Genomic DNA, 13979 nt, shown 5'->3' on the forward strand with positions numbered 1-13979 from the left:
GAGGGGTGGAAGACAAGGCTACGGAAGTAAATTTGAGAGTCATGAGCCGAGAGGTTGTACCTGAAACTGCTGAAGTGAATGAAGTTGCCTAATGAGAGAATAGACATAGAAAGAGAAGAGGAGAGGAAAAACGACACACTGTGGGTCACTATAAGATTGTTGCCTTCTTATCTCTTCCTCCTCATCTAAGGAAACAGTAAAGGCGCTGCCTACAGGATTGCAAGAGAATCAGGAGAGAACAGAGGAACAAGAGAAAGTGGAAGAAGACTGAATGACCATATGCACTGAAAACAGCACAGAAACTCAGAGGAACAGAACACAGACTTGACTCTATGACATACCGGGAGGAGGCTGTCAGGACCTTGGTGAGGGCAGGTTCAGTGGCGAAGTGAGTTTTCTGACAAGGATAAAAAACATGCTTATCAGCAGAAGAGACGAGAGAGAGAAGTAGGGGACGAAACAAGGAGCAAGGGAGGACAGGAAAGGGGGATGGAGCTGAGGCGATAGACCGAGTTAGAGGCAGTAACACATTCAGTAGCAAAAAGGAGACAGACACTGGAGTCAGAGATCAGACCAGGCTATGGGGAAGCAATGAAGGGGCAGAGCCCTTCCATACAGAATCAACTTTATTTTAGAAAGATTCAGCAGGACACTGGGCAGAGAAAGGACAGTGTTTAAGAAGAGAAGTGACAGTAAAGAAGAGTCAGCAGGGGCTGATGTCACCAGAATGAATCAAGTAGGAGAAACAACGCTTTTTAGAAAGCTCTAAGGGTTTGGTCTTTTTCAATTTTAAATGTTTAAATTAAAAAACTTGCCTATTTTTCCTTAATTTACCCAAGTTTCTAGTAAACTCTGTGTCCCCATTTAATGTCAAGTAAAAAAGAACCCTCCTTCCTAATGTTCCCGGGAGTCACCGTGACCAGCTTCACTTTTCCTAGAAATCTTTCCTTTTGCCTCCTACCTCCACAATTACACCTACCTGAGTCACCGGACAGACAACATTCAGCCCAGACCCAGTGAAAGGTTTAAGGGTGGATATCTCCTCCCCCAGATGGACTAGAAAGGGGCGATTAATATGATCTGAAAGTCAGGATTCCCCTCCCCTATATTCTGTGCCACTTTGTTCAGTTAACAGTGGCCACTGAATCCCATATTACCAGTCAGAGGTGAAGTCTCACACTCCACTGCCATACATGGCTGTGCAGGGGGAAGGTAACTGAAAGATCAGAGGGCAATTCTGCAAGGTGCTGAGTACTCTCAGCTCCCACAGAGGGCCTAAGGGCCTGAGTACCATGTAGGAGAGGCCCTAAAAGGGCCTTGACTATGGCTGTACCATGTTTGTGTTTTCAACAATAATTTCAAAAAGATTTCAGCTTTTAGCCCTGTGTCCTGGCCAAAATTCCAGCTATAAATTAAAACATGTCTTGTAACTAAATGCTGTGTTTGAGCTAAGACTCACTGTAATTTATTATGCATGCAATTTAGTGCCAGAAGTGCACTACACAACTCGCAGACCAAGCAAAGAACAGGATCTGAGCTCTGAAGAGCTTGCAATATACTTTGTCCACATGAGCAAGTTGCACTCCTTTAACTTAAATCAGCTTTTAAACCAATTTAGTTAAACTAGTGGAAAAGATGCATGGTACTCTTATTGTCAGTTACTTCCTAACTGACTCAGGCTAAATTGAAACACGCCTGGTTAAAACTGAATTAAGACTGTTCATACAGCCTTTTGCAACAGTTTAAAAATCACAGATGCAACTTTCTTGTTACCAGCACAACCACTGGCCTATTACTGTCTAACTTGAAGATTTCTAAACGTTGTCCTATCATCTATTGAGCTAGATTCTTATATAAGCCCAATCACCATAGCACCTCACTGTCTTACAAACATCAGATAATGACCATAGCCTCAGAGAGGTGCTGTAAGAATAGAGAAGCATTATCATCCCCATTTTACAGATGGGGAATTTAGGCAGAGAAGGCCAGATTTTTAAAGGTATTTAGGTACCTAAAGATGCAGATAGGAACCTACCTACCTTTAAAAATCTAGTCCACAGTGCTTACTATTAATAAGGTAACATCTGCCCATAGTTGCACACATGGGTATCTGAGATGCAACTGGTTTTTCTCTATACTTCGAACAGTAAATATTGCTGTGTGGTAAATGTAAACTTTTTAATTGCAACTTGTGTGTATTTATGTTAAATTAGGTGTTAGGTTCCTGTTTAATAGGAAAATGCCCCATTTTCAAAATGTTATCATTTAAACTCTGCAACCTTCTTTGAAGACTCACCATGACCCCAGTTGAGAATCCAGACCCACACTCTGGAGTCCAATTCATTACAGTCGGGCCTTGATTTACACAATATTTTTTTTACACGGTTTCAGTTATGCACAGTCAATTAATTGTGACCCTTTGTTTTTGTACACTGTTTGGATTCACTTTTACACAGTGCACCACGGTCGCCAAGATGCGCAGATTAGTGGCATAACCAGGCCCGGACACTTGGGTAGGCCCCGACTTCATGTGGGTGGACAATGACGGTGGAGGGGAGGCAGGAGGAATGGGGCAGAAGGGATCGGGGATGCCTCCCCTCACCCCCTCCAGGTGGCCTTGTGGGGGGTGATGGACACTCTGGCCAGGGGACCCCTGCCCCAGGTGCAGACCCCGGGTCGGGGAGTGGGGGTTTGCCCCATTCCACCCACCCGGCGCTCCAGCTCGGGAGCAGGGTCGGGGCGCGCGGCCTTGCCCGCTTCCCAGCTGGAATGCCAGGCGGGTGGAGCTGGGCAAGCCCCCGTGCCCCGACCCCGCTCCCCGGGCGTGTGCCTGGCCTGAGGGGGGCCCTGGCCAGAGTGTCCATGGCCCTCCACAATGCAGTCTGGAAGGGGTGAGGGAAGGTGATCCTTCCTACCCCATCCTTCTTGCCTTTCCTCCCCCGCCACTGCCCACCCATCCAAAGTCGGGGCCCACCCCACTGCTCCACACACCCCGGCCTTCCCAGACACCCCAGGTGAACCCTCAGAGTTCTGACTTCAACAACATCAGCATTATCGGAATTTCAAGTTCATCCTCAACATCAGTAAAGGCTAATAGCAAAATTTAAAATTCATTAAAATTTTTTTAAGAAAACCTGTATCGGATAAATTAGGGAGGTCACCTTGTGAGCATGGAACCTAAACCCTTATTTCCCATAGGCCCTTGGTATCTTTTTACACGATTTCTATTTGCACGGTGTTTTTTTCAAGAACATAACCACAGCGTAAATCGAGGCCTGAGTGTACTTTGTAAACCCCTCTGAGATAGCTTGGATTTGAAAGGTGCTGCATAAAACAGTTTTTCCATCTACATTCCTCTAAACTAATCATTTAGAATTGCCAAAGGCCCTGATTCTGCCCTCACTTACAGGAGCAGACTTCAGGAGCGCTCAAGGAGGACTGGGCCCCATTATGGTTCGTTGTGGTTTTGATACCTTGGATAATGACCGTTTTTTAGAATCATGTTAAAATGCACAAGAAAATTGCCTTGCAAATTCCATATAGGCTGACTGAACTATAAAGTGTGACATAAGGGACATAGCCATACGGATGCACAGTTTTCATTCTGTTTTAATTAACATGGTGCTATCATGTCTCTTCAAAGACAGGCACTGTTGTAGCTGTGCATTCCTTACGGATCAAGCCTCTCCTTAATGTCACTATGGTTGGTGCGTTTGGCTGGCCCACAGTTGGAGTACTTATGTTACACTGCAATTTCTTCCAAAACACTCAAAAAGGCTCTCGCTCTCCTCCTCATTAGCTTGATGGAATCCGCATGCCTTTCATCATCTATTTAGAGTTCAGATCAAATGGAACTAATGAAATCAGTTCTTCCATAATCGACCGAGATACACTTAGAATTCTTTTAGAGGGTAAAAATTTTAGGAGGCTGACGTCAGTGGGAAGCAAGCAAAGATGATACAATTATATTTCCAGCACACTTTGCTGCCATCAACTGAACCTCAGAAAACTTGTATTTTCATGCATCAGTGTTTCTCTTTCTTTCCAGAGTACAAACCTCCATTCTTTTAATTCCTCCCACTCCTCGTCCTCCATAGTAGGAAGCATCCACTGTCGGCCATTTTTTGTTAGGCAAGGGATCTTCTTCTTCTTCCTGTCCATAAATTCAAAAACATTTTTTTTTTGCACTAAGTTCTTTTCTAGCACATGCTTTTATTAGTGTTCACAAACAGTTTTCCAGACTTAAATATAGCTCTAATGTGACAGCAGCAGATTGTAAAGGCAGTTTTCATTATTTCACGCGCTATCTGGCCACCCTTGGAAACGTTTTTTGCACATGGAAGAACATCTCTGGCAACCATTAGAAGTGTCCCAAACCGTGACCAGCATTCTCAAGCCATTTAATAAACTGGACTTTCCACTAATCAGAGCTCATTTACCCCATTATCCTCCTTTCCAGTGATGAGAACAAACAAAACACAGAGAGAAAAATCATTAACATTGTTTCCCTCTTTTAAAAATATAGTGTGCTTGAAGAGCCAGATTCTCAGCCACAGAGGCCTGCTCCAGTAAAATGGCTTTGCTCTCTGTACAAAACCCAGGCCAATAGCCAAAGGACAGAGAGGCAGAATCATCAACAGCCTACAGTAGACTGATTGCAACAGATCTGCAGCTCTCAGTGAAGGCCAAGGGTGGGTAGCAGGCACATTCCGCTGGTCTCCCACGTGAAGTTTGGACCAAGCGATCCTGAGCTGTGGCCGCACACGCTTGCCTTAAGTACACGCTAGAGCTTACACTTAAATGCTTATCTGAAACAAGGCCCATGTGCAGACCCACTCGTGATTCTCCCAGAACACCCACTTCCCCAGGACTGAGTGACCTGGTCTGCTATCCAGAGCACAGAAGGTTGCAGAATCAGCCTACAAAGGTTCTCCAAAGCTGCTTGGACACAAAGCCACATTGCGAACAGTGGCGGGCTTCACAGATAGAAGAGTCTTGTAGCACCCTTTTTTGGGCAGATCATCGCTTGAGAACAGACAGCAGATGATTAAACTTATTGGATTCATCCAGTCAGTTTCAGGGGCAGCCCTCCTTGCTCTCCTGCTCACCCCTTCAACCCAGATACCAGCTCAAGGACATTCTGTTGGATATTCCCTAAGGTGCTCACCAAGGCAAGACCTATTTCTTTATACCCCAGGAGTGGATTTTGCTCCTATGAAGCTCTTGATATCCACAGGAATAGAAGGCTAATCCTCCAGTGTGGTTCCCCATTGCTGTCCCCTTTTCCATCCCACTTCCATAAACTTCATGAGGTCCTCAGAAAGGAATTCCCTCTCTGGTAAAATCTCCTTTTTCCTGCAGATATTAGGAAGTGTACAAACGACAGGCTCTTCTCCTGTACATCTCAGCAAACCAACTGGAAGGGGGAGAATGTCGCCACCAGACTCTGACACCAACCCAAGCTTTCATCCCTCCCCAGTCCCATGTTTGGACAATTTCCAAACAGAAGGAACTTCTAACACCAAAACATTTTGTTAAGGGAAGTCAAAGTTGCAAGCATTTGTCAATGGCTTAAGTGACTTTTGTGACTTATAAGTTAGGAGAAAAAAATTAGAACCCCAGGAAATTCAGAGGTAAGGTTTCCCTTTCACAAGTGACAGTCATTCTCAAATTACAATCCCAATCTTAACTCTGCCCCCAAGGCAATGTAGGGTTCTCAGATCGATTTTGGAAGTAATGCATATAGTTCTTTTTACAGTTCCTCTTAAGAAATTTGTTTGTTCAGCTGAATCTCTCTAAATCAGAGAACTCAGATCAAAGAGTGATGGTGAAAGTGATGGCTTAAATCCTGGGCTAGCTGTCCAATATTTTCGAGAACATCTGTCCCCAACAATTATTTGAAACTGTTTTCTGTTGGTATATACAAGTATAATAAAGTCTACAGCCTTTAATTTTGAACATCTGCCATTTTTAATATGTAACAAGAGCAGGAATCCCCCCCCAATCCATTTCTATCCAGATATACGACCAAGCCATGCATTTGTGTGCACAATTTTTTTAAAATTTTTTACACGGGGGGAGGGGGGTGGAAATCCTACTTTTTTTCCCCCACTAGAAGACGATGGGAAGAAATGAGAGAAAAGGGGGAAAAAAACCTAAAAATCTGAAACAAAGTTTTTCAAAATGAAACAGTTTTTAACTTGCCCTGCTAACTTGTGTAATAACTACAAACTGCCTTGTCTTGACTAGGATTTTACCTTTTCTTAACTGCAATTTTGCTTAGTTTAAGGCCCTTTTACAATGCCAGAATGGTAAAAAGGGGCCTCTGTATAAATGAGAATCAGGCCTGCTGGCTCACACTACAGAAAGCTTAGCATATGCCTAAGTCTTTGCAGGATCAGGGCCTTAACTGTCATTTGTGTGTGACTGTGTGGTTTTGTGAAAGCGGTCATCTTAGCACTGAATTCCCTGGATTTCTAATATTTAGGGCTTTGGGGTGAGGGCAGGGGTGTTTACTGTAATGTTCCTCAAAGGTGAGATAAATTCAAAACACTGGTATGTGCCTGCAACCCTAATTTTGCCTTAATGAAGTCTTTTTGTGTTTTCTCAGGCGAAGGCATTGAATTACCACGTGCCCTCCATTTCTAAGACAAGTTTAATATTCAGTAACAGAGCAATATCTGTAGTTGGTTATTTGTACAGAACTCTGCACATATGATAAGCACCAAGTATCATGATTACCAGCAACAAAAATACAGTAACTTGGGTTATTTTGTTTTAAAAAGGTGGGTCAGATGCAGCCCAGAATTCTAGCAGCCTGGCCTGTGTGGGAGCACACACGCAACAGAAAGCCATTTATTTAAAAGAATTTTGGGAGGAAGTTTAGACTATGTACCTGGTGGACAACAGGGGGGGCGGGGGGTGGTTAAAGGGTTTTATTGGTGCTTTAATTTACTGTCTGGCTGAGTTAATTCAGTGTATGTCATGAACGGTTATCTTAAGATAGTTCGTTGTTAGGAAGCCTCGAGTTTCTTGTTATAATGGGTTTTATTGTTATTTTAAATAAATAAAACTGGGCATCTCATGTGGATAAGCACCAAGTATCATTATTATCAGCATCAAAAATACAGTACCTTTGATTATTTTATTTGTTTTTTAAAAAGGTGGGACAGATACAGCCCAAAGAGGGGATGGCGCTGGTTAAGGAGGAATTGTGGCTAAAGTATCTAGTGGTCTGTGGTACTTATATGGTCTCCACCAATGTAATATCTGAGGACCTCAAATCTTTTCGATGTGTTTACCCTCCAAACCTCTCTGCGAGGTAGGGAAGTGCTATTACCTCCGTTTCACAGATGGAAAACTGAGGCACAACAAAAGCAGCTTCCTCAAGGTCACAGAAGAAGTCTCTGACAGATCTGGGACCTGAACCTTGGTCTCTCACATGCCAGGAAAATGCCCTAATCACTGTGCCATCTTTTCTCTCCAGCAACTGGGGGAAAAGAGCTGGTTCGTAATATACAGCAATATTTAACGGGATGGTGTAATGTAATTAATGTAACTGATGGTGCGCTAGGATGATGTCTTATTGTACAGGTCAACAAACACCTTCATACTGTACCTCTTTTGGAGCTGGAGGTGGTGGTGGAGGATCCTTGATGACCTAAAAACAATACAAAGACAAGCATGAGTGACAGCAGTCAGAGCCTGAAAGTGACCTTCAAAATCTGATAGAGTATCTTAATTGTTAACCATTCCGCTACGAATCACCAATGTTTCTTCACAAACTAGCAACTACTGTTGCAACTCCCTGGACTCCTGATTACCAAACTTGTGTGGAAATTAACACCATCCCTCTAATATTAAATAAAATCAACTTGTTGACAGGCACTCTTTGGGACAAACATGCCTGCCCATTTACTTACTAATTGGATGAGGTTCAGTCATTCTAAGTAAGAGCCAGTGATGAAGTCCTATGTTGTTAATTAGACAGTATCAGCAAAAGGCAGCCCAAAAGCCTACCTCAGGACTTGCCTCAGCAAAAGGCAGCCCAAAAGCCTACCTCAGAACTTGCCTAACTATAAACCAGTTTTCTCATGCCATGCATCTGGAGAATTTCTGGCCCAGTGACAAGTGCAAAATGCCTTCTGGAAACTCAAGATCAACTCTAGGCCTTTAAACTATCCACCCAAATTATTTCTGCAGCTTGCACATTTCAAATCTATAAATTTGAAAATGGCTTTCCTTCATGGTGTTCAGTGTGGAATGCCTACAGTGTGGTGTTGCTACATTCACAAACATTCTTAAATTGTTATTGGAAAATAATCCCTCCTGTTAAGGAGGTTTGTTTCTAATTTATAGCCATCCATGGGGTTTCTGGCACATAAATATTAACAATTTGTCAACAGAGTGGAACACAGGAAAGCGAGCACACGCCAGGGGATTTTCCAGTTAGTAATAAAAGCCCTCTATTCACTCTAATCTTACTTTATCTTAGTCTTAAATTCAATATGCAATATAGCATAAAAAACAAACTTACGCCACTTACACCCCTTCCACTTTCTTTCTGCTCTCTTACACACATGCATTGCATGAACTTCTGTGACTTCCCCTGCTACTCACCTCAAAATCCCCAACAAGCCATTAAACAGAAAAAACACACCAATGTATTTATTAGATGATAGCAAAAATTAAAGTCAGAAACAGTTTTCTGCAAAACAGAAACAAGCTGGACTTAGCAGACTACAAGTGGGCTCGCTCTGTGGCCAAGCTAACAGTGAAGAAATACTTTATCTATACAAACGGTCATGATTTTCTGTGCCTCAGTATTTTTCAGATATGAAAAAAGAAATACTCCACCTATACGAAGACTCATGATTGTTTTGTGCATTGGTACAATACAGATTTGATTAAAATATATAAAATGATGGCTACATAAAAAGCTGTTAAAATTACATTTGTATTGAAATACTAGTTATGTTAGTTTCAGAGATATCATAGAGGGATATCATTTTATCCCTATCCCTGCCATTAATTCCAGTACTTTAATTATCTTCACAAGTGCCTCTGAATATCAAATAAATAAGTGGACTCACGGCATCATATGTAGAAGAATTTTTTTTTAATCTTGATAAAAGTAACTTGGATGTCACCACTGACATCTCAGATAGTAATGCCACCAAAATAGTTCACTTCCAAATAAATGTGGGCATCGCATATATGAATGAGATTAAAATTGTGACACAGCATGGCCAGAGGGCAGCAGGAAAGTGTTAGAAGGGAGCCTTCTTCCCTGCAGAGGGAAGAAAGTTTGCTATAGATTAATTAAAGCACCTGAAGCCAGTCACATGATAAAAACCTCCTGTTTCAATCAGACAAGAGGAGGAGTTGAAGCAGAGTGGATTGGTGTTGGAGCAAAGAGCAGTTTGGAGGAGTTGAAGCAGAGTGGATTGGTGTTGGAGCAGAGGAGAGTTGGAGAAGTGCTGCGGTGGGCTAAGAAGACCAAGACCCTAGGTAAAGGGACACCTGGTTTGTGCAGAGGGAGGGTAGGAAGCCCCACAAGCTGAAGGGCAGGAGAGGGAAGTGGCCCAGGGGAAGGAACTGCTAGTTCTAGTGGTTTACCGCTATCCCCAGGGCCCCTGGGCTGGGACCCAGAGTAGAGGGTGGGCCCGGGTCCCTCCCTCTCGGACACTAGTGGGGCAGTTAATACCTCAGTTCAGGGGCAAGAAACGGTGCCCTGAACAACCCGCAAGAAGAGAAAGCGCGAGACCCACCATAGTAGTGCTGGCAATTTGCCACCAAATGAATATAGTTAGAAGTAAATGCTTGGTATAACTGGAAACCTATTACCAAATACTTCAGAATTAAAATATTAAACTGGTTTGTTAGTTCTTGGAACCTTCAACAGGTAGGAGAACAAATTAAGGATTTTCAATAGGAGGATGTTTGTTTGGTGCATGCCAAAGTGGGTCAGAACATGATTTTCCCTCCTCTGCTTTTTAACGTAAGGGTGAATAAATAAGGCTTCCTGCGGTGCATTCCAGCACCGGGTCTCGGAGCGCTTTACAAACCTTGACTAGCTAATCCACGTAACATCTCTGTGAGATGGATCAGAACCATTCTGCCCACTTTATAGATGGGGAAACGTGAAGCAGAGGGGTTATGGACCAGATTGGCAAAGGCATTTAGGCACGTGAAGATGTGCATAGGCACTGAGAAGCACTGAAGTTTATCCAAAGATCAACACCAAAAAGATTCTCTCAATATTATAAAACTCACATTATCTTGTTTCAACTCCCATCCCATTTTCCTTCCACTTTCTTTATCTATTACCTTAAATTTCTCTATTTGTCTGATGTACATTAAGCTTTTCAGAGCTGAGGCCTTTCTAATGTCAGTAAAATGCCAGAAAAAGTTATGGCCCTATATAAATATTTATCTATAATAATTCATAACTCTCATTTCTTTCTTACACCCTTGAGACTCTCCTAAGCCAAGACAACTAAGTGTGCCAAAATATGTATTAGTTTTATGATGTGGGCTAATGCTCATTAGGGCCAAATGCCTATTAATTTCAATGGGACCAAGATTTGAACAAAAAAAATCTAATCCAAAACCCATTAAGGGCCTGATCTAAACCCCACTAAAATCAAGGAAAAGACTCATGACAACTTCAATGGGCCTTGTAAGCCTGTGAGTCAGTGGGAGCCTTTCCACTGACCTACTGGACATGGGATCAGGCCCTAAAATGGTGCTGCTAAACTCACTGGAGTTGTAGGATAAACTAGATTTAAAATTAGCTAATGCTTTAATTAGCTGCAGTTACTAGCAGCTTCAGAAGATGAAACTTGTTGGAAAATGTACCCCGCCATTAAGTGACAATGGTGTGAGAAAATAATCTGCTTTGAGTAACAGATATTTGGCCCTGTTGACAGAAGTGGTACGAAAATGCTCCCATCCTTATGTTTCGACAGGCCACACACACACACACACACTGTCAGTACTGATTCCAGTTTGATTTGTAAAGCAAAGTTCATTGGGAAGCCATTATTAAATGCAATTTTAAAAAACAGTCAGGGGAATTTAGGCAATTTTTGTAGTCAATTATTCAAATGCAGTATGAGAATTTGCCGACATTAAAAGACATACTATTGCAAGACTGCCTGCATTTTTTTTTTCATTCACATTAGTAAAATGAAGTCCTGACGGTTCTGAAGAACACTTCTCTGTCTTAACCATATGTACAATTTGATTTGTCTCCAATTTTGTTTGGTTTGGTTTGGTCTGATCATCAGGGAGGACTGCATCTCATTGACTTCATTCTTTGTAACTAAGTCGAGCCGATTTCTTTAATAATAATAAAAAAAAAAGAAAAATAGCTGCTTCAGGCAACAGTCCTTTTGATCCACTCATTAACACTTTTCAAATGTTCCAGTGATGTGGGCATTAGGAAATGTCAGCACGAGAGCCTGAAGCCAGTTTGATACAATCATCTGTTCTGATATTCAAGGAAGAGTGAAAGAACTGTCAACAGTGAACTCCCTTTAAAAAAAAAAAAAAAAAAAGCAGCCAAAAAAACCCCTGGTACTGTACACAGACTGCAGATCAACTAACATTTTGAGAACTGACTCCTGCCAATGATTAAGCAGAATACCTAAGTCATCTAAAATGTTGGACACCAACTGTCTGCAGATAATAGAAGGCAGGAACTTCTGCAGTTCTCATTTGTTTTTGTTCGAAGTCTGTACCAACTTTATCCCTTTTTGTTTTGATTCTGGCGATACAACAGTTCTCAGGCGTGGGAGCTCTGCTGCTCTCTTGCTTGCTGTTCTCTGTCCCATGAAACTAAATACTTACTTCCATCAGCAAGACAACCAGGTCTGTGATTTTATCCGCCCTTTCTCCAAAGTTCTTGAAGGAGTGATCAATAGTCAAGGACATTTACATCGAAGGCAGTAAGTAGTAGGCCACAAACTGGGATAATGCATTATGTTAATACACTGGATGTGGAATAGAAGGAAGGAGTAAGAGCATATTATCATAATCTAAGGATTTGCAGTGTTGTTGTAGCTGCATTGGTACCAGGATATTACAGATACAAGATGGGTGAGGTAGCATCTTTAATTGGACCAACTTCTGTTGGCGAGAGAGACAAGCTTTCATGCTTACACAGAGCTCTTCTTCAGGTCTGGAAAATATATTCAGAATGTCACAATTAAATAAAAGGGGCTCAGATTGTTTAGCATAACTACTTGACACATATTTCAAAGACCATTCAAGAGTAAGCGTCCCATTAACACCTCCCTAGTCGTGGCGGGGAAAGGGGAAGAAAAAGGGGGGGAAAGCTGTGGGAGGGGGTCAAGTAGGTTATACGTTGTTATAATAAACTATATATCCAGTAAAAAGAACAGGAGTACTTGTGGCACCATAAATTGGTTAGTCTCTAAGGTGCCACAAGTACTCCTGTTCTTTTTGCGTATACAGACTAACATGGCTGCTACTCTGAAATATATATCCAGTGTCTCTATTCAGTCCATGATTTTTAGTATCTAGCAAAGTTCAGAATTTAAGCTCCCAGGCTCATCTTTTGAAAGAATTGTGCAGGTCTTTGAGGATGAGGACTGAGAGGTCAGATACAGAGTGATCGCTTTATGAAAAGTGTTCACCCAGAGCTGATATGGTATTTTTGTCTTATTTTTCCGTGACAGTTCAAGGGAGCACAATCGTAGTCCTCAAACATGATGACTATGTTCACAAGTCCAATAGACAAGTGTTTCACGCCACCCATTATAAAGAACTCAAAAAACACCCCACACCACAATTTACCCAGGAATTTAAGGATATCATCAAATTCTTCCTCAAACAAATCCAAAGAGAAACTCTACAGCTTCATCCCCCACGAACATAGAGACGTTCTACATGCTTCCCAAGGTATACAAACAAGGGAACCCAGGAAGACCCAACATAGCTGCCCATGGCACTCTTACTGAAGGAATATTGGGTCTCACAGAAAGCATCCTCAAACCACTCATACAAAGGACCAGCTTCCTCCAAGACAATCAACTTCCTCCAGAATCTCCGCAAAATTAACAACCTCCCTCAGAACATCATCTTTGCCACATGGATGTCACTTCACTAAACGCCAACATCCTTCACAATGACAACATCGCTGTCTGCCTCAAATATTTACAAGACAATGGACAACCCACAGATATCCACCCAAAACACATCGTCAAACTCATCCTCACTCATAACAATTTTACATTCAATAACAAACACTTAGTCCAAACCATGGGAACAGCCACGGGTAATAGGATGGCTACCCAATATGCCATCCTCTTCATGGGCCACCTTGAAAAGGAATTTCTGGACAAATACACCACGAAACCAATGAGATATCTGAGCTAGATCAATGATATTTTCATCCTCTGAACAGGCATATTCCAGACATGCTCCAAACTCCATCAAAGATTTCCATCACAACTTCAATATAGAATACAGAAATAAAACTCCTTCCAACTGCACACCCCTAGTCATCCCCTACCATCCCACACTGGAATCCATGTGAGGTAGCAAACTAAAACCCATACCGGATGGGGACTACATCCTGAAAGAAATCTTCCCTGAACCCCCTCTTCTGAACTTCAAACAGTCCCCTCCCCCCGAACCTCTCCAAGCTCATTATCAGAAGCAAGCTCCCCACAGACCAGGGCACACCAACTCAGAGCTGCACCACACCATGCCAGAACAACAAATGCAAAACCTGGACACACATCTCCACTGCTATGATGATCAACACCCCACACAACACCCCTTTCAAGATACATGGGTACTACACATGCCTATTATGTGGCGTACCTCATCCAGTGCACTAAATGCCTCAATGACCACTTGTCATAAAAATAAAGGGAAGGGTAACCACCTTTCTGTATACAGTGCTATAAAATCCCTCCTGGCCAGAGGCAAAACCCTTTCACCTGTAA

The 13979-nt window shown here is 42.3% G+C and overlaps 1 protein-coding gene across 2 annotated transcripts in view; it reads right to left on the bottom strand.

Moving 5' to 3' along the window:
* Nucleotides 1-13979, bottom strand: part of ANTXR2 (ANTXR cell adhesion molecule 2) — a 172129-nt gene that overhangs the window by 76453 nt on the left and 81697 nt on the right. For both annotated transcript variants that reach the window (XM_074950469.1, XM_074950470.1), the window contains 2 exons: nucleotides 7619-7660; nucleotides 4058-4153 (listed from right to left, as the gene is read on the bottom strand). In XM_074950469.1, coding sequence (XP_074806570.1) covers nucleotides 4058-4153; nucleotides 7619-7660 — 138 coding nt within the window. The remainder of the gene's footprint in view (nucleotides 1-4057; nucleotides 4154-7618; nucleotides 7661-13979) is intronic.

The sequence above is a fragment of the Natator depressus genome, chromosome 4 (genome assembly GCF_965152275.1).
Source record: "Natator depressus isolate rNatDep1 chromosome 4, rNatDep2.hap1, whole genome shotgun sequence".
NCBI classification, from domain to species: Eukaryota; Metazoa; Chordata; order Testudines; family Cheloniidae; genus Natator; species Natator depressus.